Source organism: Gymnoscopelus braueri, assembly GCF_963280865.1.
Source record: "Gymnoscopelus braueri genome assembly, chromosome: 1".
In the NCBI taxonomy this organism is placed as follows: Eukaryota; Metazoa; Chordata; class Actinopteri; order Myctophiformes; family Myctophidae; genus Gymnoscopelus; species Gymnoscopelus braueri.
The window spans coordinates 9,844,154-9,871,225 of record NC_137603.1 but is presented as its reverse complement, the minus strand read 5'-3'; the positions used below and the strand labels follow the sequence as shown (position 1 = coordinate 9,871,225).

General features: G+C 39.9%; 1 protein-coding gene across 1 annotated transcript; it reads left to right on the top strand.

Annotated features, from left to right (window-relative positions):
- The first annotated feature begins 13,759 nt into the window (after window positions 1-13,759).
- On the top strand, window positions 13,760-23,066 carry LOC308085211 (chymotrypsinogen B-like). The gene is made up of 8 exons (XM_080428293.1): window positions 13,760-13,909; window positions 16,559-16,678; window positions 16,902-17,023; window positions 18,845-18,927; window positions 19,091-19,169; window positions 21,116-21,296; window positions 22,008-22,141; window positions 22,818-23,066. Exons 1-8 carry the CDS (start codon window positions 13,867-13,869, stop codon window positions 22,977-22,979), a joined length of 924 nt encoding a protein of 307 aa, XP_080284419.1. The 5' UTR covers window positions 13,760-13,866; the 3' UTR covers window positions 22,980-23,066.
- Window positions 23,067-27,072: the final 4,006 nt, after the last annotated feature.

Genomic DNA, 27,072 nt, shown 5'->3' with positions numbered 1-27,072 from the left:
GAGAAGTTCATTCATCCGAGAGGGACTCGGAGTAGAACCTCTGCTCCTTCACTTGGAAAGGAGCCAGGCAGCTTACACACAGTAGGTGGTTCGGGCATCTAGTACGGATGCCTCCCGAGAGTCTCCCTAGGGAGGTCCTCGTTGCACGTCCCACTGGGAGGAGACCAAGGACCAGATGGGGGGGGGATTAGATCTCCACACTGGCCTTGGAACGCCTTGGGATCCCCCAGGAGGAAGTGGCTAATATTACCCAGGAAAAAGGGAAGTCTGGAGCTCTCTGTTGGAACTGTTGCCCCCGCGACCCGATCACTGTTGCCAGATTCTGTGAGAGAAACAAGCAACCAGGTCTAGGAAAACCAGCCCAAAAGAAGCGACTATGGGCCACATGAGCACTTTAACATATACATCAGCTAATTGAAAATAGCAGATCTACAAGCTCACAGCGCGTCGCGATGCGACGCGTTGTGAGCTTGTAGATCGGCTATTTTCAAATAAAATATCGCGGGGAAATTATAATAAGCAGATCTGGCAACCCTGAACCCGATTCCGGATAAGTGGTTGAAGATGGATGGATGGACTTCATACATGGACTTACAGGATGCAACATTATATTAAAGAAAATATTTAATTAAAATACCTAATAGAAACATATAGGTCTCCATTCATCAGAAGGACAATATCAGTCACCATGACGCAGAGTGTTTTCAATTGAGTGGAGTTTGATGGCGTTTGAAGTTGAATGGGCTTCAGATGAATATAAAATATCTAAATATTGAATCAAAGGATTTAAAAACGGTCTGTGGTGCACACAGTTTGAAGTGAGATTCCCTTTAATCACATGAACCCTAGCGTCCTTATTCTGGGCATGTCATGATAGGCGATCTACAAGCTCGTAACGCGTCGCAACACAGCGTGCTACAGTGGTTACCTGCTGACCTATACGCCCCAGTCTCTGAAAGGTACCTACCAGGACTCACCTAACCCTAGGTTGTGAAAGGTTGGGGGTGTGGCTATGGCTTGGAGGTGTGTCTTGCGCTGTAATACAGTAGGTGGACAGTAGGTGGCATAAGAGAGCTAAAATGTTTGCAGAGGAAAGAAATTACTCTAGATTACATTACATTAAGGTATATGTCTATTTATGAATTGATTAATTTAAGTAAATACATTGATACATTAATGTAATTCACAATCCTTAAATCTTATAATTTAAATGCCTGCTCATCTGCCATCTCTGTCCCAAAAATAATCTGTGGGCTAATAATAATAATAATAATAATAATAATAATAATAATAATACAAAATCTAGATTATTTAATTGTTCAATTATTTTATTTTTTTAAGTAACTAAAAAGTAATATGTAATATTAATCTATTGCAGAATGTCCCGTTTTTTACCACAATATAAAAATACTCTGTTACAAGTAAGTAAATACATTGATTCATTAAAGTATATTACTCCTATACAGATACAAAGTATTGGCATCAAACTATGTGCTTAGTTCGTTTTCAAATAATTGTAGTGGAGTAAAATAACTTACTTTACACCACATCTAATTAGTATTATTAAAGATAGATTGTAACATCTACAAAGTACATCTTGTGCGACTGTGTGTGTGTGTGTGTGTGTGTGTGTGTGTGTGTGTGTGTGTGTGTATAAAACATATTTTGAAAGTAGCAGATCTACAAGCTCACATTGCCACCCCAAATGTAAATAAAGTATTCAATGAAACAGTCTTATATATTAGAGAGAGAGAGAGAGAATGACTTAAATCAGGGGTCTTCGACAGGAGGTCCGAGACCCCTAGAGGGTCCTCAGAGTTACTGCCGGGGGTCCAGCACAGAAAGTAGGCTACATTTGGGGAGGCGTTGTGAGCTTGTAGATCTGCTACTTTCAAAAGATGTTTTATATATTTTATACATTTGAAAAGCACAGCGAAGCACAGCTATTGGAAATTGGAAATACTAAAAAAATACCTAAAATCTTTACTTATGTACTAGCACACACACACACACACACACACACACACTCTCTCTCTCTCTCCCAACACATTTCAAGTTAATTTACATTTAAGGCGCATTCAACGAGCCGGCCGTTAACACCTATAGAACAATAGCGAATGTAACAACCCCACCCATGCAGCTCAGCCCTTGTAAACCTGCTCTGTAGGTTTGATGTGTAAACCGTCCTAATGTGACAATTAAACCTGATTTTAGTTTGCTTGATTTTACTGTATAACTAAAATGAAACGAAAATAGCACCTTTCACAACATGAGTGCAGCTGATAAATCCCATTTTACTGCCATTATTTTTAACTGATTTTAAGACAAGTTGTCTGATTATTTTAAGTATAGCCTACTTATGTGGAACTTTTTTGTTGGATTTTACGAGACATCGTCAACAACAGCAGAGGCACTGTTTAAGCTGTTAAATGATGTATTGGTCAGATTCTCACTGCCAGTAAGCAAGTGCAGAGGACAATGGCCCTATAGGCTACTGTATATTGATCACATGAACGCCACACAACAGCCTAATAAATGTTACCATCTGATTTATTTTCAACATCATCTTTTTACCTGGTAAACGTGAGCAATGTTACAGCCTTTCCAGGTTATTAGTCTATTATTTGCTGGCGGGGTTAAACCTTGTAAACATTACACATTACGTTCAGCTGATCCATCGTGCAATAGTGGGACTCGCTTTCAGACAGATCAGAATGATGTTCAAGTTCTCTGTCAGTGTCAAGGCATTGCGGCCGGGCCGACAGCTGTAAGTCTGGACGAGAAGTTAAACTCCGATGTTGCCAGATTTTGTGAGAGAAATAAGCAACCAGGTCTATGAAAATAAGCCCAAAAGAAGCAACTGGCACTTAGGCCATTATAAGCACTTTAATTAAACCTTTGTGAGCTTGTAGATCTGCTATATTTAAAAAATTTAAATATAGCAGATCTACAAGCTTGAACTTGAAATGTGTTGGGAGAGAGAGAGAGAGTGTGTGTGTGTGTGTGTGTGTGTGTGTGCTAGTACATAAGTAAAGATTTTAGGTATTTTTTTAGTATTTCCAATTTCCAATAGCTGTGCTTCGCTGTGCTTTTCAAATGTATAAAATATATAAAACATCTTTTGAAAGTAGCAGATCTACAAGCTCACAACGCCTCCCCAAATGTAGCCTACTTTCTGTGCTGGACCCCCGGCAGTAACTCTGAGGACCCTCTAGGGGTCTCGGACCTCCTGTCGAAGACCCCTGATTTAAGTCATTCTCTCTCTCTCTCTCTCTCTCTCTCTCTCTCTCTCTCTCTCTCTCTCTCTCTCTCTCATGCAGAATGTCAAGTTTCAGAAAATATATAAATACATATTTATTATTATTATTATACGTTTGTACTTTGTGCTTTTTGCGGGGCTTTGGAATAGCGGCGCTGGCGTTGCATATAAGACAAACACACTTGGAATGGGGGGAAAGTAGGCCTACATTTTCATGTGCATGCAACAAGCATGGTTTATACAGGTAGCCTACATGGGTTAGAGGGATGGGCAGAAACCGTGTATTTCCACATTCAACTGTTTATGGGTTTTTCTTTCAATGATCCAGGCGGTCTGAGGTGTGAATATAGGTCCGCCTGCTTGTGGTGGCTTGTGTGTCACAGATGCGATGCGCAGTGTTTGACAACATTAGTTGCTTGTTACTTTGTAGATTGTAGAACACGTCTCTCTCTCTCTCTCTCTCTCTCTCTCTCTCTCTCTCTCTCTCTCTCTCTCTCTCTCTCTCTCTCTCTCTCTCTCTCTCTCTCTCTCTCTCTCTCTCGTGCCGTGCGCTCAGCTAGGTTTCAATTGTGTATATACTTCGTTTGGCGGGCGGTATTGCGCACCAAAAATAGGTTGCACGACTGACACAAAGAGATCCATAATCCATAAGTGCGTAGCGCCTCCCCAAACAAGACTTCATTCAGATTTCTCCGTAATTCACACAAGTATGTTTATAAATACTCGCAGTGGTGTAAAGTAACTAAGTACATTTACTCAAGTACTGTAATTTTGAGGTAATTTTACTTTACTGGAGTATTTCCAATTTTCAATACTTTTACTTCTACTCCACTACATCTCAGAGGCAAATATTGTACTATGCCGTGCTTGTAGAGCGGCTATTTTTACTTATGTACAGTACTTCAGTAAATGTAATTTGTTACTCTACACCACTGTAAAATGTTTGAAAATACACTGTTTAAATCACTAATTACGATTCGAGTTACGATCATGCTCCTTGCGTGGGATTCGAACGCGGGCCGTAAAATTACTGGCCGTTAGTGTTAACCTCTAGACTAACTGGGCTGTCTCATTTACAAAGGAAACAATTAGGATATATACTACACAGCATGTGTGATGCGAGAAAAAATAATAATATATAAGACTGTTTCATTGAATACTTTATTTACATTTGGGGTGGCAATGTGAGCTTGTAGATCTGCTACTTTCAAAATATGTTTTATACACACACACACACACACACACACACACACACACACACACAAACACACAGACGGATGCAATGCGCAGTGTTTGAAAACTAGTTAGGCTACTATTACTTTGCAGATTTTGATTATTATTACAAAACATACATTAACCACTTCAGCCTTATATAAACATTGTCTATTTTAAAAATAGCAGAACTAAGCTACATGTTGTAAGCTTGTAGATCTGCTATTTTCAATTTTAACATAACATGTGAAACAGGACTTTCTTTATAATAATTTCTTTGATACCAAGCGCCACCTGGTGGCTGAACGGCCACACTAAACGTTCTAATCCTTGCAATGGGAGGCGCTAAGATTCTGTGGGCGTCAACTTTTAAAGGTATGTTTAGGTACCTCTGAGGTCCAATAGGCGGCAATAGGCGGCCGTTTGAAGATCGCGCATGAACGAACAGGTAACCACTGTATGAGCTTGTAGGTTGGCTCATAATGCGAGCTTGTAAATCGGCTGTTGTTACCGAATAGATTTGGTGTAGAGACAAGAAAGGAGGGGACCAAGTACAGACTCCTGGGGGACCCATGTCAATGCAGTACACAGGGTTATGTAATATTAACATAAAAGTAATATATAAATACATTAATTAATGTACAGCAGTGGTGGAAGAAATACTCACATTTAGTACTTAAGTAAAAGTACAAATACCACAATGTATAAATACAAGTCCGGTATTCAAAATGTACTTGAGTAAAAGTACAAAAGTATTCACATTAAAATACTTAAGTACTGAAAGTAAAAGTACTCTTTTTGCAGAATATCCCATTTCACAAGTTTCCCAATATATAAAAATGCTTTGAAAGTAGCTTGTAGATCGGCTATTTTCAAATAGCCGAAGTATATGAAGTGTACTTTCCACGGTGGAAAGTACCTTTACTTAAGGTAAAAATTCCACCACTGTAATGTACAGTACATGTGTGAAAGAGATGTGACTAACTGATTCATTCCCACGTGGCTCTTGCTGACATCATCGTTTACTCTCCATGTTCTAATTTTATTTCCTCTCAGCTCCAAGGGCTTTTCGACTCTCTAGATTTGTTCCTTTGTCATTCTCTTATCTCATAATGAAGCATGGAGCAGGGGACACTTGAACTTGCATAATTTACTTTAACGTCGTTAAAGTATGTAATGTACTTTAACGTCATTCATGCCCTTGATGTATTTAAAGCTGCAATTTCTGGTGTTGAAATCCCCATAGGGGAATCTTAGATCACGTCAGAAGAAGTGTGTTACAAAAATAAACAAATCATCCGGGCGTTTCTGTCTGTGTGTGTGTGTGTGTGTGTGGGGGGGGGGCTCTGCATCGTTTATGATATTCATTCATATTTGATACAGCCTGTTTATGGAGAAAATTGAATAAATTCTGCCTTAAAAGTCTTAAGAACTACACTTCCGGGTCTGAAATTACTGGCCCTGCAGCAGCCGCGTTCATGGGAAATGTAGTCTTTGGGTCGTTTGACTCTTTTCGAGCATTTATTGTGTTACTCTTCGGGTAAATTTCCAGAACATATTGTCTCTGTCGGGTGGAAACCTCATATGTCCCAAACTGACTTTTTCAGGGTAAAAAATCGGCTACTCTAAAAAAAAAAGAAAAAAGAGTCCTCCTTGTATCTGAAAAATTATCAGCAAAAAAATCTTTTCACACACTCGTCTACACCATGTAATCATGTGATGTGACAATGTTGATTCAGATTCTGCAGCTTTAAAACGAAAACACGGCTACAATTCTTAACTAAAGCACAATTTCAATCAATAAGCAAATGAAATGGAAAATTAAAAATGCCGTTTAGAATGGTGATAAATGGTGCTGTAGAAGATATCGTGTCTGTCGGGTCCAAAACAGGATTCCAATTCAAAAACAGCAAAAGTAGCAGATCGACATTCTGCTACGTTTCGAGCTTGCAGATCTGCTACTTTTAATGCTTTTGTGTGACACTGTAGTACAGTGCTACTCAACCCACGCCCCGCAACGCAGCTTCTCTGAGGCCCGTCATGGTCAAAATGTTTTTTTTATAAAAATGTTTTTATTGTGAAGCACAGGATACAAATATACATTTCCATTCAAATATATAGGTTGCTTCCTTTAAAAAAAAAACACAAACAGACATATACACACAAAAACAGGTACAGTGAAAAGAATATGAGGTCAACATGTACATTTTCTTATAATTAACAATATGTAGTGCGTTACAAAATCAAAAAAATCAAAAATAGGACCTACAGTTTTTAGCTTGCAGCCCTTGGACTTCTGGTATTTTGATGAGTGGCCCCTGAGCCATCTTAAGTTGAGTAGCCCTGCTGTAGTATGATCAAGTAGGGTATTTATTTACAAAAAAACACAAAAAGTTTGAATATGGAGACAACAGGTTTCAACAGTGATATGCTGTACGTGTTGTTGAAAGATTTCATCCATGCCCGCCTCTAATGTCTTCACGTAACCCTTGATTTATAGTCGGTTGTGCTCCGTGTCGCGCTCCCAAAATAGCCGATCTAAGAGCCCTACAACGCATCACGCTGTGACGTGTTGTGAGCTTTTATAGTTTGGCTATTTTCGGTGCAAGACACCAACGCACAACTAAGAATAAATCACCCTTAAGCCGTTCCATAATTTGGGCTCAAACTTTAATAGAAGAAAGCCATCTCCAGCGTGCTTTAGGGGTCTAGTTACAGGACTGTATAGTACTATATCTGCCAAGGCCTTCTGTGGAGGATCTAAGGGGCCCGCGAAGGAAGATAAAACAACGGGGAGCCTTTCAAAGTAGGCCGGTGCTAACCCGTTGAGAGCTTCATAAACAAGTAGAAAGGACTTTAAAATCCATTCCGAAAGACACAGGGAGTCAGAGAGTAGTCAAGCTGGAGTGATGGCTTCTCTCTCTCTCTCTCTTTTGGGTTTTTTAACTTAGCAGTCTAGCGGCGGATTCCTTCAATGGCATTTTATTTAGGAAGGGAGACGTGTCAAAAGTGCAGCGCGGCACTCCAAGCTACTCCAGATAAAAGCGTGATTTTTTTTTCTTTTTTTCTTGCATCTCGCTGAGATAGGAATGGCGCTTCTTTGGCAATATTTCTGAGAGCAAAAGAATGTTGGTTGAGAGTTGAGACACTGTGACACACTTTGTTTATATGGGACTTAAAAAACTCAAATCAGGGTCCAATGTGTCACCGCGTTATCTCTACCGGGAGATCATGTTCATCATTGTGTGTGTGTGTGTGTGTGTGTGTGTGTGTGTGTGTGTGTGTGTGTGTGTGTGTGTGTGTGTGTGTGTGTGTGTGTGTGTGTGTGTGTGTGTGTGTGTGTGTGTGTGTGTCTATCTGCAGCTAATCTCGTACAGTACGAGGCGGATCAGTGTCATATTTCCTGCTCGCTGACAGCGGGCCAAGGACCTCAATTCCCGAAAATCTTTCAAATCGGTCAACGATAACGTGTCATTTTTTTTTATTATCTCTGCCAGGCAGGTGGAGATATGTGATCACACGTGTGTGTGTGTGTGTGTGTGTGTGTGTGTGTGTACGCAAGTACATGTGCATGTGTAGGTGTGTGTGTGTCTGTCCGTCTGTCTGTCTGTCTGTAGCTAATCTCACATACTACTGGCATCACTATCAGTATCATATTTCTTGTACAGGCTGACAGCAGTTTAAGAAGAGAGAGAGAGACACATGCACGCACACGCGCACACACACACACACACACACACACACACACACACACACGTGCTATCACTATTATTATAAGGCTGCTTTTATGTGCATCTGGTCATCCTACATACTGTGTTCAATGTAGTGTAGAGTAGATCATATATGACACCACATCACTATACAGTATGTTCTAGTGTAGAGTGGATCATATAGGACACCACATCACTGCACTGTAGTATGTTAACTATACAGTACATAGACTATACATATATACAGTATGTTAACTAGTGTAGAGTAGACCATATATGACACCACATCACTTCACCATGTTATACTTTTTTACAATGAGAGAGAGAGGGGGAAGAGAGATGACTTAAAACAGCTCTATGTAACTTTTTTTGGTAACGTTTTCCGTATGGTAGAGTAATATAACTTTTGGGGTGGTTGTATTTTGTCTCCCTGCTCTTCTATTGAGACAGTTAGATTTTGTCAAATGTCTCACCTAGACACATGATCTGACACAAATCTTTACCTGATGGTCAAGATTCAATGTCCTCCTGAGCAAGCAGGCAGGCTCTATTAGCTCCATGGTAAAATATTCAGCACTTGCGCAGGACACTGGAAAACTAATTATGTTTTATTTTTCAAAGAAACACAACTAATGTAAACCATAATATACTTTAAGTCGGGGCACCAGAAGTCTGTACTTGGTCCCTACACGTGTTCCCTATATACCAAATCTCTCTAAAGCATGGGTCTTCAACAGGGGGTCCGGGATCCCTGGGGGGTCCTCAGAGATAGCCTGGGACCAGACGAATCTGCGAGTGCAAAAAAAAATTGCACTCTGCGATTTGGGTCTGGCACTGCTCCATAGAGAATCCATTTCCTGCTCCAGAAGACGTGTTTGACCAATTAGGACCCAGTATTCGAATATGGGAGACTGTAATTGGTAGTTGGTTCTAGGTCTAACCAATTGCGTCGTGGGCCATTGTTTTGATCCCACCCCTTGGGGAAAAAAAAGGTCCTCATGGAAGCACCAGACTCTCTACACTATCTACGCAGTGATATAGTCTGGCTACGCGAGGCTACCTCAGAGATACTGCAAGGGGGTCTGCCAAATCCTTGTGTGATAGGATATTTAACCTCGGCGAAAAGGTTTGGTGTACAGGGAAAAAAGAGCAGACCAAGTACCAGAGTCAAAGGTCAAGTTTACAAAGTATTGAGGGTTTAAGTGGTCGGGGTTAATGTCTGAAAACACATGAATCCAATATTTAGTGGACGTTCCCTGCTTCTTCTCTCTTTCAGCTAAAGGGTCCTTGGGCTAAAAAACGTTGAAGACTCCTTTGAACGTTGACACGTTGTGAACTTGTAGCTCTTGCTGTTTTCGTTGAATGTTTGCCTGTTTGTGTCAAATGTTCGCCTGTTATGACGCCAGGGTTCATGTCGTTAAAGGGGTATTTCGCAGTTATGTCAGGTTTTAAGTTGCTCGATTTAATGTTTACATATTTAGATATTTATCTGATCAGATACGACCCAATAAGCCCATTCAACTTCAAACTCCATGTTTAGACTCATTGAAGAACACATCCCTATACTTCTGCTGACTGGCATTGTCTTTGTCCTTCTAATGAATGGGGATACCTTATTTTTTCTATCAGCTGCATGGATTTCACGCACTGCATTCATAGGACTCCTTGCACAACATTACATCACATAAAATATTAACATAATGTGATAACTAATTGAAAAAGTGATGGTCTCCCCCGTTCATTAGAAGGACAATTATCAGTCCCCAGAAGCAGGGGCGTGTGTCTTCATCTTCAATGAGTCTAACGTGCAGTTTGAAGTTGAGTGGGTTTACATAGGATCATATGAATATCAAAATACTGACTCTCAAAAAGCCTGAAATGACACGGAAATGACCCCCAGAAAGTGCTATGAAGTTAAACTCTGTTTTAATCCACTTAGACCGGGGACGCAGCCGTGTGTCATTTTCTGATTTCTTTGGGCTATTCAAAAATAGCAGATATACAAGCTCATAGCGCGGCACCGAGTGCCGTGCTATGAGCTTGTAGATCTGCTATTTTTGAACATTTTGAATATATATTTTTTTAAAGCAAACATTTGTAACTCAAATCTTTGCTTCTGGGGATCTCTGGAACAACATATTTTGATATTTTGATATTTTATATTTTCTTTGTATTTTTTATATTTTTTATTTTCATATTTTGTATGCAAAAAAGAAGAAAAAAAGGATTTCGAAAATATTTTTTGAATCGGCCTCAGGTCTTAATGGGTTAAGTGATTAATTTCACGTTCAGCTCAGTCATAGCTGTTGTAATAAGTCACAGCGATAGACAGACATTATTAGGGCATGTTGCCTCCTGCCTGCTGGAGATCTGCTCTCCATCTGAGACAGTGGAGGAAGAAGTAGTCTGATTTTAGATTTACTTTAAGTAAAAGTATCAATACCACAGAAAATACTTTGTTACAAGAGAGGTCCTGCATTCCAAAATCGTACTTAAGTCAAAGTACAAAAGTATTAGCATAAAAATATACGGTAGTTTATTAATTAAATTAAAATTAAATAAGTATCTTATAATATACTTATTAACCGCATTCTTTGTTTGTAAAAGTTTATAAAGCATTATAAATACTATTAACAAAAAACAAACTACTTATAAGATACTTATAAACCTTCATTTTTGTATATAAATGTTTATAAAAGCAACACATTCACTGCCAGGTTTTTTTTTAAAGAACCACAGAATATTTTGTGCTATGAATATTGTAAACACCAAATATCTCAAAACAAAGATTAGAATCTCTAGTTTCATCAGGAAAAATACAGTAGTTAGTTGAAAGTATGTTCCGTTTTTTGCAATTGGTAGTTGAATACAGCTTGTTTTCACAAAAGTAAGTGTGTGTGTGTGTGTGTGTGTGTGTGTGTGTGTGTGTGTGTGTGTGTGTGTGTGTGTGTGTGTGTGTGTGTGTGTGTGTGTGTGTGTGTGTGTGTGTGTGTGTGTGTGTGTGTGTGTGTGTGTGTGTGTGTTTGATTCGTGTTGGTGCGTGAGTGTGTTGGTGCGTGAGTGTGTTGGTGCGTGAGTGTGTTGGTGCGTGAGTGTGTTTGCTTGCATGACGTGTTTGTTTTCTGCGTGAGAGAGAGACAGACAGACAGACAGACAGTGTGTGTGAGAGAGACGGGGAGGGAGTGTGTGTGTGTGATCCAGTACGTGAGAAACAGTGTCCTGGGCATGACATTAAACTGAAACCACAGGCTGTAGAGAGGTAGTACCTTACCTCAGCAAGGGTCCTCTGGCAGAGGAAAATGTCCCTACTGTTAGTCCTGGGCCTCCTACAGGCCTGTATGGTACTTCCCGTGGTGCCTATAGTCTAGCCAACACATTGGGAAAGGAGACTGCGGACTGCGCAATCTGCTCTAAAGCCAGATTGCTGTGGACTTAGAAATAGACTGTTGTGAGAGGAATGGTTTTAGCTGCTTATTTACTAAGGATTCCAGAATCTTTGAGAAACAGGGCAGTTTTGAAATTGGCCGATAGTTTACAACACATTCACCGCCCCAGAGTTTATTCATAATGTACTCAACCACTGCCAGATTTGAGTTTTATAGCCTTTTGAACCGGTCACAAAATGTTTATGTCCATTCAAATCCGCGATCGGATGCTGTTTATAAACAACGACGGACGTACGAGCCCTCATACTGTTTAGGTTTCTCTTTCTTCTTCTTCTGTGATTTCAGAGGCTCAAACAGGCTGCAAACGTCATATCCGTTTGGCTGTGACGTGATTTCCGCCCTTCCCCACCGGCCATCTTAGATTAGCTTAGCATCCGATCGGCTATCAGATCGTTTGTAAACACAAAGAGGATAACCGTTCGTCAATCAAAGTAAAGAAAATACAACCGGAGCTTTCCATTCGTTTTTTAAACCGTGTGAAAACCATGATGTTTAGCCAAAACCAGGGAAAAAAAAAGTTTTTTCGGGATAAAATAAGAAACAGGAAACGGTCCACGGATATTTTTTACATAGGATGGGTTGAAAGCGTCATGGGATGAGAAAAAAATCAAGGATGGTACCGAAATTTACCGCGATCGTCCATTGAACCGCAAGAGACGCTCCCCGTAGGGCCCTACGGGCTCGGCGCTTAAGAGGTGGATTTATCGGCCTGTAGAACTACGGGCTTGGCGGACAATGTGTTAATGGGATCGTTACAGTCACCACCTTTGTGGAGTGGGACTATAGGCTGTTTTCCAACAACATTAGTGGGGACAGGCTGAATAGAAAACTGGGACCCAGGGTTAACTGCATTTTATTTGGTCCTGAAACCATAGAACCATACATTTTCACACTTGGGGGGAGAGGGGTGGTAATTTTTTTTTTTTCAACAGCCTTCCAAAATTTGATTGGATCTGAGTAGGAGTTTGTAATTAAGTCCAGGTAGTAAGTAGATTTGGCCGCTCTTACTGCAGCTGTACATTTATTTCTTTGGCGTCTAAATTATGTCCAATGTGTCTGGTCCCCAGTACACCTGGCCAATAACCAGGCTTTATTCCTGTCTTTGAAAAGAGCTGACAGGTCTAGGGAGAACCAAGGGCTTAGTCTTTTTTTTTTTTATTATGACATTTTTTTAAGGGTGCATGTTTCTGGAAATGTTCCAGAGCTAATTCAGCATCTGGAATAGCTGAGGTGTTAGTCACTATTAAATAAATCATTAAAAAATGCTTGTTCATTAAAAGATTAAAAACTTCTCTTGGGGATTATTCGTGGTTGTGTTATTTTTTGTTTAGTGCTTCTGACACATGCTATTGGGCAATGATCGCTGATGCCTGTCGTGTAAATCTGTGGCACAACCTCGGGAACAAAGACTCAGAGCAAGGATACACGAAACGTTGTCTTAAAACATGAATGATTTGTATTGTTGCAACAAGAGAAGACTTACTTGTGCAAATACAATGCAATGCAATGGAACATCCTGTCTGTCCTACAGTGGTGTAAAGTAATTAAGTAAATTTACTCAAGTACTGTACTTAAGGAACATTTTTAGGTACTTTTACTTTACTGGAGTATTTCCAATTGTCTATACTTTTACTTCTACTCCACTACATCTCAGAGGCAAATATTGCACTTTACTCACTTTACTCCACTACAATTAATTGACAACTTTAGTTACTAGTTACTTTACAGATTATTACATTATAAAACATACATTAACCACAATTGGCCATATTTTATAACCAGGCTATTTGAAAATAGCCGATCTACAAGCAGCAGTAGCAGTAATTGTATCCTCTCTATTACAGAGAATCCAATCAATCAAAGTAATCCCGCTATGAACTGAGCAAATAAAGGGAAGCTTTTAATCTTCCGAAAAGCCTCATTTCATGAGTTAGTGTCATAAAGATGAATAGACTAGGACACCGCCACGCCCTCGGTGAGTAAGGGAATTCCACACAAACGGCTGATATACCCAACTGATATTATACACACCCCGTTCAGGTAGAGCTCTGTAGCTGATGCAATGTTTGGGTGCAAGGATTTTTTTTGTGCAATGAATGATTTTGTTCCCCTGGGGCGTGTAACACTGACATGTCAGAACTACAGAGATATAAGACATGTAAGTGTTGGTCCAGTTCAGACTAACTGGATCTGAGCATCGTATCACTGTATCTGTATTGACAGCTATATACAGACAGACATGTATCAATTAACCTTTGCGCTCCTTCTGCTCTGGACCTCAGGTAAAGTACTACTCTGTTTTAACCAGTGGTGATTTCATCGACTAAAACTATGACTGAAAATGTTCATCGACCACCTTTGTTTCACTGGCGAAAACTAAATAAAAACTAAAAACTAAGCTATGATGACTAAAACTAAGACTAAATATATTGACAATTTCATCAACAAATGAAAACTAAAATGTTAGCGAGGGACGTGTGGAGAGTCATTTTATGTTAGGTTGTGCTCGGGTGTTGCGCTCTGAAAATTTCCAATGAGCTTGTAGATCTGTTATTTTCAGCATACAAACCAAGTGTAAAATCAAGACACCGCCAAAATACCTTAACCCTTTAACAGTCTGCTCAACCAATTGGTAGAGCACATTTTAAGTCACTATTTCTCATTGACAACATTGCTGAACTTAACTCAACCTGATTGAGCCCTTTCTACCATTTGGTTGAGGTATGTTATGGCAAAAAAAGGTCCACCAGATGTCACTGTTTCCCAGTCACATGGATTCTCAGGTAGCCACTTTTTAGGAAGTGAAAATCAATTAATCCACTCCTGAAAGGTGGGATTTTTTTGGTTGAAATTTCAGAGGTAAGATTTTTTTTTTGTCATATTATCATCTCAGAGGTGTTACTGAACCTGATTATGTAGCTTGATACATTAAAAAAAATCTAATAATGGTCTAATAATTTTCTGAAAACATGCTCTACCAAACGGGTTGTTTGTCACTTTATGGTAAGTAGTGAAGCTAAACTAAAGTAATTAAAATGTACTATTTGCTATGGATAAATAGGGCTTTTGCTAATTCAGTGTTGTTAATATAATACATATAATGTTATTTCATTATATTTATGTATTAGTATGATTTTATTCCTATCTAAAAAAACATGCTCAACCAAATGGTTGAATTGTCATTTAATGGTAAAGGTTAGTGGTGCTGAAATAAAAAATGGACTATTTTGATGATCTGTGTGATGAAGAAGATGACCAAACAGATGATGCTGATCAACTCTCACAAGCAGAAGAGACTGGGAACATAATGGGAGACATATTTCTCAGTGAATGCATATAAATCAATGTATATGCATGAAACTTTTACCATTACCATAAAGTGACATCTCAACCGTTTGGTAGAGGCCTATATTTGGAAAACTGTTGGGTCTGTTAAAGAAATTATAATTGATAGTTGTTACTATTGCCCCAAATAAATAAAAAATGCAAAGAAATAATTTTTCCAATGCTTTTTTCTTGGGGTGACCTTTAAAGGGTTAATAGTCGACTAAATCAACTGTAGATTTATTTGACTATAACCTTATGATATTTAGTCGACTAAAACTAGACAAAAACTAAAACATGTCAGATGACTAAAGTATGACTAAAACTAAATGGAATTTTACTCAAAAGACTCTAACTAAAACTAAATCAAAATGTGTTGTCAAAATCGACACTGGTTTTAACGATCATTGTTGGACGATGTGAAAGATATTACAATTTAGGCATCATGTGGTTACCTTGCTTATCGTAAGTTACTTACAATGAGCAGGGCAAAGAGCAGTGGTTGAAAGTAATTGAGAATGTAGTGAAGTACTGTACTTAAAACGTGCACATTTTGTTCTTGATAAAGTGTGGAGGAACTTACTTCCAACTCTGACATATTTCAAAGACAAATATGATGACAAGGACCTACAGTATGATAGCTTTTCAGGGGCTCAAAGTAGTCAATTGTGGCCTCAACAACTTTAATTTTTGTATTCAATATCCACCCCAGGGCTTTGCAGTTTTACATTTTTGGTGTATTTTTGTTGCATCGTGAGGGTGAGATAATTAGTAATAATAATCAAAATAATAAATAATTTACATTAGCGTGTGTTTGAGGTCCATTCGTAGTTTACAGTTTGGTTATCGTCCCGGCTGCGATGAGCGTTAATGTTACCGACTCATAGATTTGTCAAATTTGATGTAAACAACTCAGCCTCGGGAGTGACAGAGTGAGAGCTTCACAACATCAAATGTCATCATTTTGGTCCAGAATACCATGCAGTGTTGATTTTGACAGCACATTTTGATTTAGTTTTAGTCATAGTCTTTTGAATAAAATTCCATTTAGTTTTTGTCATATTTTAGACATCGGAAATGTTTTAGTTTTTGTCCATTTTTAGTCGACTAAATATCATAAGATTATAGTGGACAAAATCTAGTTGATTTAGTCGACTAATTTTGGTGGTGCCTTGATGGTGACGTAATGGCTGATTTTACACTTGCATGTTGCATGCTGAAAACTGAAAATAGCAGATCTACAAGCTCACAACGCGTCGCAGCGCGACGCGTTGTGAGCTTGTAGAGCGGCTATTTTCAGAGCACAACACCCGAGCGCAACTAAACATAAAATGACTTGTCTTAGTTCTACTGGATCTCTTGTCCACTAGTCCCTCACTAACATTTTAGTCTAGTTTTTATTTGTTTGTTTTGAAATTGTCATTATATTTAGTCTTAGTTTTAGTCACATCATAGCTTAGTTTTTATTTAGTTTTCGGCAGTGAAAAAAGGTAGCAGACGAAAGATTTTCGTCACAGTTTTAGTCGACGAAATCAACACCGATACGATGAAGTCATTTTAAAGTTTTATCGCCCAGTTTTAACTGGTACTCTTCATCTCTTCAACAGGCCCAACGCTGGTATCAGCACAGGCTGCGACCACAGCTGCTGTGACCACAGCTGCTGTGACTACTGTCAAACCTACCACAGCTGCCCCCGTTGTGACTACTGCCCAACCCGCTCCCACAGGTAAGATGTGTGTAAGCCTGGCATTGGCCCCAGACTGATGATGACGTGGATTCACTCTCACGTTCCTCCCCGGTATGAGAAATCAGAAATTTATTTTGATGCTTTTCACTGTTGTACTACGGACAGCCGTTGAAACGCAGTCACTGATTGGCCCGATCATTTTCTGATTTCTACAACGTGTGTGGGTGTGTGTGTGTGTGTGTGTGTGTGTGTGTGTGTTCAGTCTGTGGTGTTCCTGCCACCACACCAACGGTCCCTACATGTCCCGTTGTTGGAGGATTCTTTGGTATCGTCAACGGAGCGGAAGCTAAAGCTCAGTCCTGGCCGTGGCAGGTGTCCTTTCAGGTACATAATACAACACTTTGTTTATATTTAACATTTCATTCACTGTTAAGAGACCACACCTCTAGTCAGGGGTGGAAAAAGTATTAAAATGTTTTACTTAAGTAAAAGTGTCTGCAATGTAGAAGTACTCTGTTACAAGTAAAAGTCAGGAATTCAATATTTCCTTGAGTAAGAGTACAAAAGTATTGGTAACCAAATGTACTTAAAGTACCAAAAGTAAAAATACTAGAATCTTTGAAAATAGCTGATCTACAAGCTCACAACGCGATGCGACGCGACGCTTTGTGAGCTTGTAGATCGTCTATTTTCAAATAGCCTTGGTATAACATAGGGCTGAAGTGGTTAATGTATGTTTTATAATGTAATAATCTACAATGTAACTAGTAACAAAAGTTTTCAAATAATTGTAGTGGAGTAAAAGTGAAAATATAGACAATTGGAAATACTCCAGTAGAGTAAAAGTACCTCAAAAGTGTACAGCACTTGAGTAAATGTATTAGTTACTTAACACCACTGCCTCTACTTAAGTTTAACAATGTATTTGAAACGCAATGAGATGAATGTGGAACGGGATGAGGAACCCAAGGTAGGGCGAGACTCAGGTTGGAGGCGTAGTCTCAGGAGCTACGGCCATCGTTTCTCTACTCCGTCACTCTCCCCCTGGATTCCTAGTAAAATAGAGACAGAAGGAAGAAGATGTCAATGACAGACTGGCCAGTGCATTCATTGTCTCCGCCAGGCCGAAAGGCATGGCGAGAGAGTATGTTTTACCCTCCGTCCGTCCGTCCGTCCGTCCGTGTGTCCGTGTGTCCGTGTGTCCGTCCGTCCGTCCTGTCTGTGTGTTACCAGCTAATCTCTGGCACCGTTGGCCCGGTCGCTGCGAAACTGTGGACACACACTCCCTGGATGCCAATTCAGAACCTCTGCCTCAGATTTTTCACACGGGCCTGTTATAGCGCCACCTGGAGGCCGATTTGTGCAAAACCCATTTTTTTTACATTACTCCTACAGATTTTATCCAAACGTCATGCAAATCGGTACACAGTATCTCTATAGTCATGTGAACAACACGGATCTGTCCGATTTCCCATATTCCATCCTCATTGGCTAAGGTTTGCTTCCAAAATTTGCAGGATTGGTCCGTTTTGAACAAAATGCCTCAAATCATGAACGCAGCTTGCGATTTCCGTGAAATTTCACAAACACATTCCCACTAGGCCAAGGAAGAAATGCCACCCTTTTTCACATTGGCCTGTTATAGCGCCACCAGCAGGTCTAATATAGCAAAACACATTTTTGGAACAAAATGCCTCAAATCATGAATGCAGTGTCCGATTGAATGACCTAAGAATAAATGGCACCCTTTTCACATTGGCCTATTAACCTAATAATAACCTGACCTGGCGGAGACCTGTGCTCCGAGGAGCACTTTTTCTAGTTCCATGTATGTTTTTTTTACTATGGCATAAATGAATAAGACCTGTGTGTGTGTGTGTGTGTGTGTGTGTGTGTGTGTGTGTGTGTGTGTGTGTGTGTGTGTGTGTGTGTGTGTGTGTGTGTGTGTGTGTGTGTGTGTGTGTGTGTGTGTGTGTGTGTGTGTGTGTGTGTGTGTGTGTGTGTGTGTGTGTGTGTGTGTGTGTGTGTGTGTGTGTGTGTGTGTGTGGGGGGGGGGGGTGGGTGGGTGGGTGGGGGTTTGTGTGTGTGTGCAAAGGTGAGAGGGAAGGGTGTTTCCCATTTCATAATGGCTGAATTACTGAGGAACAGTATTATGTATAAGTTAAATAAATCGTACAATTGCTGATGAAACCCATGTGAATTCAGACTACCGCCGGCTTGCATTTCTGTGGTGGATCACTGATCAACGCCAACTGGGTTGTGACTGCTGCCCACTGCAATATCAACAGGTACAGACAATGTCTCCCTCTGAACTAATTGTATAATATGTATGTATGTATGTATGTATGTATGTATGTGTGTATGTGTATGTGTATGTGTGTGTGTGTGTGTGTGTGTATGTATGACTCACTTTGAGTTCAGCAACTCACTTTTATTTCTAACAATTTTCAGTGCTCACCTTGTGAAACTCGGCCTGCACGACCGCAAAGTCACAACCGGTGCCACTGCCCAGAACTTGAAGATTGGAAAGGTATGTGCATGCTGTTTTATATAAGATCTGATAGGGACACATGATTATTTTATTGTTTTATAAGTTCTGATAGGGACACAACATTATTTTATTGTTTAAGATCTGATGGGGACACAACATGATTTTAATAAGATCTGATAGGGACACATTATTTTATCGTTTTGTTCATTCACATGACAATCTGGGTAAAACTGGATCTATGGGTCCAGAATTAACCTCTGCAAGGCCAAAGACTTCACGGTCAAAGTGGGTGACAATGTTATTACAAGGAAAGAATACATTACCTACCTGGGTTGTAACCTAGAGGAACATCTTTCCAGTGAAAACATGGCAACCAAAGTAATGAAAAAAGTCAACCAAAGAACACTTTATTTTTGAGCAGGGTCTCCTCGATGGTCAGTAGGAATTACACTGAGGACACTAGCTGGAGCACATACCAAAACAAACTGGTCAGCAGTGGTGTAAAGTAACCAAGTACGTTTACTCAAGTACTGCACTTAAGTACAATTTTGAGGTACTTTTACTTTACTGGAGTATTTCAAATTGACTATACTTTTACTTCTACTCCATTACATCTCGGAGAAAAATATTGTACTTTTACTCCACTACAATTATTTGAAAACTTTAGCTACTAGTTACTTTGCAGGTATACATTATTACAGTATAAAAGCCCTATATACATAGGCTATTTGAAAATAGCCGATCTACAAACTCACAGCGCGTCGCGTCGTGACGCGTTGTGAGCTTGTAGATCGGCTATTTTCAAACATTAAATTACTTTTACTTTTGGTACTTTAAGTACATTTTGATAACAATACTTTTGTACTTTTACTCAAGCAAATTTTTTTTTTCCGGACTTTTACTTATATAATTGATACTTTTACTTAAGTAAAACATTTGAGTACTTTTTCCACCACTGCTGGTCAGGTTACTGCTTGGCCTCACATCTAGAACCCCCTTTTTTTAAATTACTATATATATGATGTTTTGCATATTATTGTTCGTCTTCAAATGTGTCGATGAATTGAATACACAGGACCTCAATGGAAATAAGCCCTTTCTGCTTATTATAATATTCGGTTACAACTTATCGCTTCAAATGTTTTCAAAAACATTCTTCGGAGCAACGTTTAGCTGTAAATGACATTGTGTGTTTGTTTACATGGCTGCCATGTTGGATACGGCATAAAATCAAGCAACGCAGGTTGAAATGAGCCAGGTGCTCTGAGTCTTTGATTAGACAGCGGCCTGTTATTGAGCTCAGCGGTCGTTATTCAGAAACAACACACAGCTGAATTCAGTGATTGACCAATCAGAATCAAGCATTCAAACATGCCGTGTAATACGTTTTATAAGATTTGATAGGGACATTAGTTTGTTACATTTTTATCAGGGTCCTCTCCATTAACCTGCTCATCATTTTTGTCATTTTCAGTTTAAAGGTTCTATGACATTCATTTTCACTTTTTTTTATTTTTGTTTTTTTGGGAGGTTTTATGACCTCAATTAGACCCCAAAAAACTGAACTTTGAACATTCAGTGGATTTTCTGTGGTCTGGGGTTTTCTGAATAATTAGGCTGAAAAGTAATCTGTGATTGGCCCCTGGACTTTGATGTCACAGTCCATTAATCCCGCCCCCTTTCCTCTCCGCCTCTCCCCTCTCCGGGGGGAGCAGAGGCGATGATTGGATCACTGGAGTGGATTTTTCAGTTCAAACTTTTAATACATGTTTGAAGGACCATGATAATTACTTTTAATGTGTTGTAAAACTGAATGTCTTGAAACCTTTAATTCTTGGGCATTTTTTATGTTCCTGGCTCCAGATTGCAAAACATGTTTGAAGCCAGACATTCAATCAACAAGTAGAAGCAGCAACAACAACAACTAGTTTTTTTTTTGCACATCTCTCCTAACAGCTAAGATGAATGTATCTTTTCCCTGATAGGTCGTCAATCACCCTAGCTACAGCAGAACAACTCTTGACTATGACATTGCACTGATCAAGCTGCAAACCCCTGCCAAGATGACCGCGCAGGTGTCCCCTGTGTGTGTGCCTCAGACTACTGACATCTTCTACGCTGGCATGCAGTGTGTGACCACCGGGTGGGGCGGGACCCAGTACCAACGTGAGTGAATGACGCACAGGAAACCAGTGGTGTAAAGTAACTAAGTACATTTACTCAAGTACTGTACTTAAGTAAACTTTTTTAGGTACTTTTACCTTACTGGAGTACTTCCAATTTTTCAATACTTTCACTTCTACTCCGGCCACTACATCTCAGAGGCAAATATTGCACTTTTACTCCACTGCAATTATATGAAAACTTTCTTCACTAGTTACTTTGTAGATTTTGATTACAAAACATGCATTAACCACTTCAGCCCTATGCATACTTAGGCTATTTGAAAAGAGCCGATCTACAAGATCACAACGCGTGAGCTTGTAGCTTGTGTACGCCTTGTCCAGAATATAGCTGTAAAAGCGGCAAAGCTTCAAGACGATTTAAACCATTTAGACCAATTCTAAAAACACCTTCTAAATCCTAACCTAAAGTTAAAAAACTTCAATGTTGTGCAAAATAAACAAATAATAATAGCTTATTATATCTATAGCAAAAACTAAAATGACACAGATGCTTTGCCGTATTGAAAGTATAGCAACGTATATGCTTTCCAGGTCTAAATGAGTTGACAAACAAATGTCTTTTCTTCTCAAAAAGTCTAACATTAAGTACTACTCTACTACTCTAACTACTCTACTACTATTTAACAACAGACTCTGTGTCTAAGAGCTCAAAGCTCAAACCTAACCATTGACTTGTGTGGATGTCTTTCAGAGGCAGAGAAACCTCTCAAGCTCCAGCAAGGCTGTCTGCCCCTCATTGGCTATACATCGTGCAGAGCAGTCTGGGGCACTTTCGTCACCCCTCGGATGATCTGTGCTGGAGCTACTCGATCTCAAATCTGCCAAGTGAGTGACATAACCCTAACCCTAACCCTAACACAGACGTCAATGAAAAAAAAACAAGAGGAAAACATCAAGATGCTGGAAGTAAAAACTCACATTCATTTTCTGCAGGGGATTTTATTACTGGCTATCATGTCGTAACAAGCGACAAATAATAAATAATAATAATAATAATAATAAAACAATAAAAAAAAAAATAATAATAAAAATAATAATAATACTACAACAACAATAATAATAATAATTATAATAATAATAATACTTATAATTATAATAATACAACAACAAATTTCATTTTTATAGTGCTTTTCTAAGTACTTACTTACTCAAAGTGCTTTACAATGGCTAATTCATTCATGCATCATTCACACACACATTCACACACCGATGGTGGAGGAAACCATGTAAGGCACCAACCTGCTCATCGGGAGCTATAGACCATATTCACACGGCGGCCATGTTTCTATGAAGTCAATGAAAGTAGCCACCCCGGGTGGCGGCACTTTCAATGTTAAATTCCAATATGGCCGCCGTGTGAATATGGTCTATTAGGGGTTCAGTGTCTTGCTCGAGGACACTTCGACACTAACTCAAAAAGTTAGTGAGCCACTGGCGCCTGAGCCACTGCCGCCCATTTAGACATGAAACACATTAAAAACACAAATGCTTGTTGTTTCAGGGCGACGCTGGTGGTCCCCTGGTGTGTCAGAAGAATGGAGCCTGGACCCTGGTTGGCGTGACGTCCTGGGTCCAGACAGGCTGCGTCGCCACTACACCTTCTGGGTTCACCCGCATCACAGCGCTGCGTCCCTGGATCGACACGACCATGGCATGGAACTAGGGCTGGGACTTAATCGCATGTTTAATCACATATCAATATTTGACCTGAGAAGCTTTTTTTTTTTCAATTAAAACAGATTTTGGTATATGAGTGAATCGATGAGTGAATAAATACGTTTAAAGGAGAGATCCGGACGAAAATACATAATATATTGTGTCTGCCTATAATCATTCACCAACCTAGCAGTTCACTTTTTTCATAGAAGCCCCTGTGCTCCATTCTGCAGAACCCTCCCACAGCTAGAATGGAGCCTAGAGCATAAATCTAATTCGGCTATTTTCGTCGCTCCAAACTCTTTTTTTTTCACAAATTCTCTCTATGTAGTAATAATAATAATAATAATAAACTTTATTTGTATAGCACCTTTCATGACATGAAATGCAGCTCAAAGTGCTTTACAGAGCAAGAATACAATTACAGTTAGAACCAATTTAACAATAAAGCAAACAAAGATAAAATAAAATAAAATAAAATAAAAGCAAGCAAAAGCAAAGGCATAAAACAACATTAAAATAGGGAATACAGTGAGGAATTAAAAATCAACCAAAGAATCAGCTAAAAGCAAGAGTGAAGTAATAGGTCTTGAGCTGTGCTTTAAAGCTATCGACAGAGGCTGCCTGTCTTAGGTGTAATGGGAGTTTATTCCACACTGTCGGTCCGTAAAAGCAGAATGCTGCTTCACCGTATTTTTTATATGTCATTGTAGGCACCTCGAGCAGGTCAGCACTTGAAGACCTGAGGGCCCGGTTTGGAACATATCTCTCTAGGCAGTCAGAGAGGTAGGTAGGTGCCAGACCATTTAGAGCTTTATAAACTATTAAAAGAATTTTAAAATCAATCCTAAAAACAACCGGGAGCCAGTGTAGTGAAGCAAGAACTGGAGTGATATGTTCTCTCATCCTGGTTTTAGTTAAAATTCTGGCTGCCGCATTTTGAACAAGTTGTAATCTGTCAGTTGTTTTCTTTGGCAGGCCAGAGTAGAGTGCGTCAAGCCGAGAGAAAACAAAAGCGTGGATCAGCGTCTTTGCATCGTCTAACGACAGATAGTCTCTAATTCGCGCAATATTTCTAAGATGAAAGAAAGCAATCTTGGTGACATGATTAATGTGTGTATTGAAATTCAATTCAGAATCGATAATCACCCCCAGGTTCTTTACTGTGGTGTTACTTTCTACAGCCAGGTTACCAAGTCTACTTGTTATTGATTCTCTCTGCTCACTGGAGCCAATTATGAGAACTTCTGTTTTATCCTCATTTAGCTTAAGAAAGTTCTCACTCATCCAGCATTTTATACTGGACAGACAGGTCAACAATGGGTCTAGAGCGCAGGGGTCGTCTGGAGCTACTGAAAGATACAGCTGGGTATCATCAGCATAGAAATGGAAGTTCACTCCGTGATCGGCGATGAGTTCTCCCAGCGGTAGTATATACAGGGAGAACAATAAGGGACCCAGAATTGAGCCCTGTGGAATACCAGAACAGATGTTGTGTTTGTCTGAGTCAAAGTTAGCTAGACTGACAAAATAGCTTCTGCCTGTTAGGTAAGAGTGAAACCAAGACAAGGCTGTGCCTGACAAACCAATCCAGTACTCCAAACGTTGTAGTAGAATTGTGTGATCAATCGTATCAAAAGCAGCGGTTAAGTCAAGAAGTAGGAGAACAGATACATTTTTGTCGTCAGCGGACACCCTTAGATCATTAATTACTTTTACAAGTGCTGTTTCTGTACTATGACCTTTCCTGAAGCCAGATTGGAATTTGTTATGAACCTTATTGTTCTGTAGGAACACATCCAGTTGATGAAAGATAGTTTTTTCTAAGACCTTGCCCAAAAATGGCAGATTTGAGATTGGTCTATAATTACCCAGCACCAATGGATCAAGGTTGTGTTTCTTGAGTAGCGGCCTGACTACAGCCGTTTTCAGTGAGTCTGGAAAGACGCCTGAAAATAGAGAGCTGTTTACAATTCTTAGGATATCTCCAATAACACTGTCTAAAACCTCTTTGAGAAACGGGGTGGGTACTACATCCAGTGAGCAAGATGATGATGTCATCTGTGATATAGTTTTACGGAGTTCCTCTTCATTAATTGCGCAGAATGATATTAGGCTTCCTCTGGAGGGATCTACATTTTTGCACCATGCACCATTTGCCGCATTTGCAGTGCTAGCAGCAGCATTCATAATACCAGCTCGAATGCTAAAAATTTTGTTTTCAAAAAAGGATGCGAACTCATCACACTTAGCTTTAGAAGCAGGGAGCGACTCCTTGTAAGCCTGGGGGGGGTTTAAGAGATGTTCAATGGTAGAGAATAAGACTCTGGCATTTTGCTTGTTGTCATTGATAATGCGTGAAAAATATGCCTGCCTTGCCAAGCGCAGTGCTTTGTTATAGGCCACTGTTGACTTCTTAAAGATCTCTAGGTGGACAGTGACTTTGTTTTTTCTCCAAATTCGCTCAGCTTTACGACATTCTTTCTTGAGTGAGCGCATGTGCGCGTCGATCCAGGGTGTTACTCTAGAGTTAAGTTTCTTTTTAGTTTTCATAGGAGCCACTATGTCGAGAGCTGACTCTAATTTGAGATTAAAATGTTGAACCATATCATTCACTGAGGGAGCATCAAGTAGGGGGGGCACCTGCACACACGCCAGATGACGAGGAAACTCGTTTGCTGCAGATGAGCTAAAAAAACGTTTTTTTATAGTATATTCTGTATTGTTTTTCCCTAGATCAGAGACAGTCATATTAAAACACAATAAATAGTGGTCTGTTAGTTCGGGCTTATCAATAATACTGTCAACAGTGATATTCAAACCTTTAGTGATCACCAAGTCCAGGGTATGGCCATGTTTATGTGTTGGCCCAACAACATGTTGAATAAAGTCAAAGTTGTGCAGTAACTGTAGGAAACCCATAGCCACAACATCCGAAACAATGTCAACATGTAGATTAGCATCTCCAGTAATCAGAGTTCTGTCATAATTAGTGGAACAGATAGATAAAAGTTCTGATATTTCTGTTAGAAATAAGGCTTTGCTGCACTTTGGAGGTCGATACATACTAATCATAAGCACAGAGGATTGACTCTCCAATATGGTGGCCTGGTATTCAAATGATTTAAAACTGCCGAGGTTTGGCAGAGGTTTGAATTTTAAAGTGTCAGAAAAGATATTCGCCAGACCACCTCCTCTTTTTCCCTCACGTCCTGAGTGAATGAAACTGTACTTTGGTGGGCATGCTGCAGCTAGGGGCACCGCTCCATCAGATCCAAGCCAAGTTTCTGTTAAAAAGATAATATCTAGTTTCTCTTTACAGATGATATCATTTACAGAGGAAGACTTGTCATTAAGTGACCTGATGTTAAATAGGGCCAGGTTTAGCTTCAGGCATTCAACTATCTGGCTGTTGCCTCTACAGGGAATGCGTGTTAAATTTGCTATATTTGCAGAGTGTTTAAAGTCACTCCTTGTCCCGGAGGCTCTATTTGAGATAACAGTGGGAATATTGTAAACCTTGTTTTCAACAAGGCTAACTGAAATAGCCTTGGGCCCAGACATGATTTTGGCTATGCATAATGGACCCTGCCTATCTCAGCAGTCAAATGTATTCTCTAGACGTAGGGACAATTCGTAGGGACAATTCTTGCGCTGTTCTTCACGTTCTTCGTTCCTGATCTTGCGCCTCTGTATCGCTAGTGCCAACAGCGTCAACCGTCGAGGGGGGATGGGTGGGGGGCAGGGCACGGTTGATGGTTGTGGGGCCTGGCGTTTGATTTGGGGGGTGATTCTAGTCCCCTCTTTAATCAAGTCGTTCATGCTACTGGTGAACTCCAGAAGGGGTATTGGGGACAGGGAAAAAGATGATGATGAGGAGGAGGAAGGTGATAGAGTTGGTTGATCTTCCTCATCGAGACGCCATCCCTCCCAGCGTGACCCTCCGCAGACCGTGGCTGCAGAGTCGACAATCTCCTCCAGGCTGTCATCAGAGTCGACAATCTCCTCCAGGCTGTCATCAGCCTTTGTTTTTGTTTCCGAGTTATCAGAGAGTTCATTTGTTATGGATGTTCCACCATCCTTGGTAGGGGGGGGTGTGG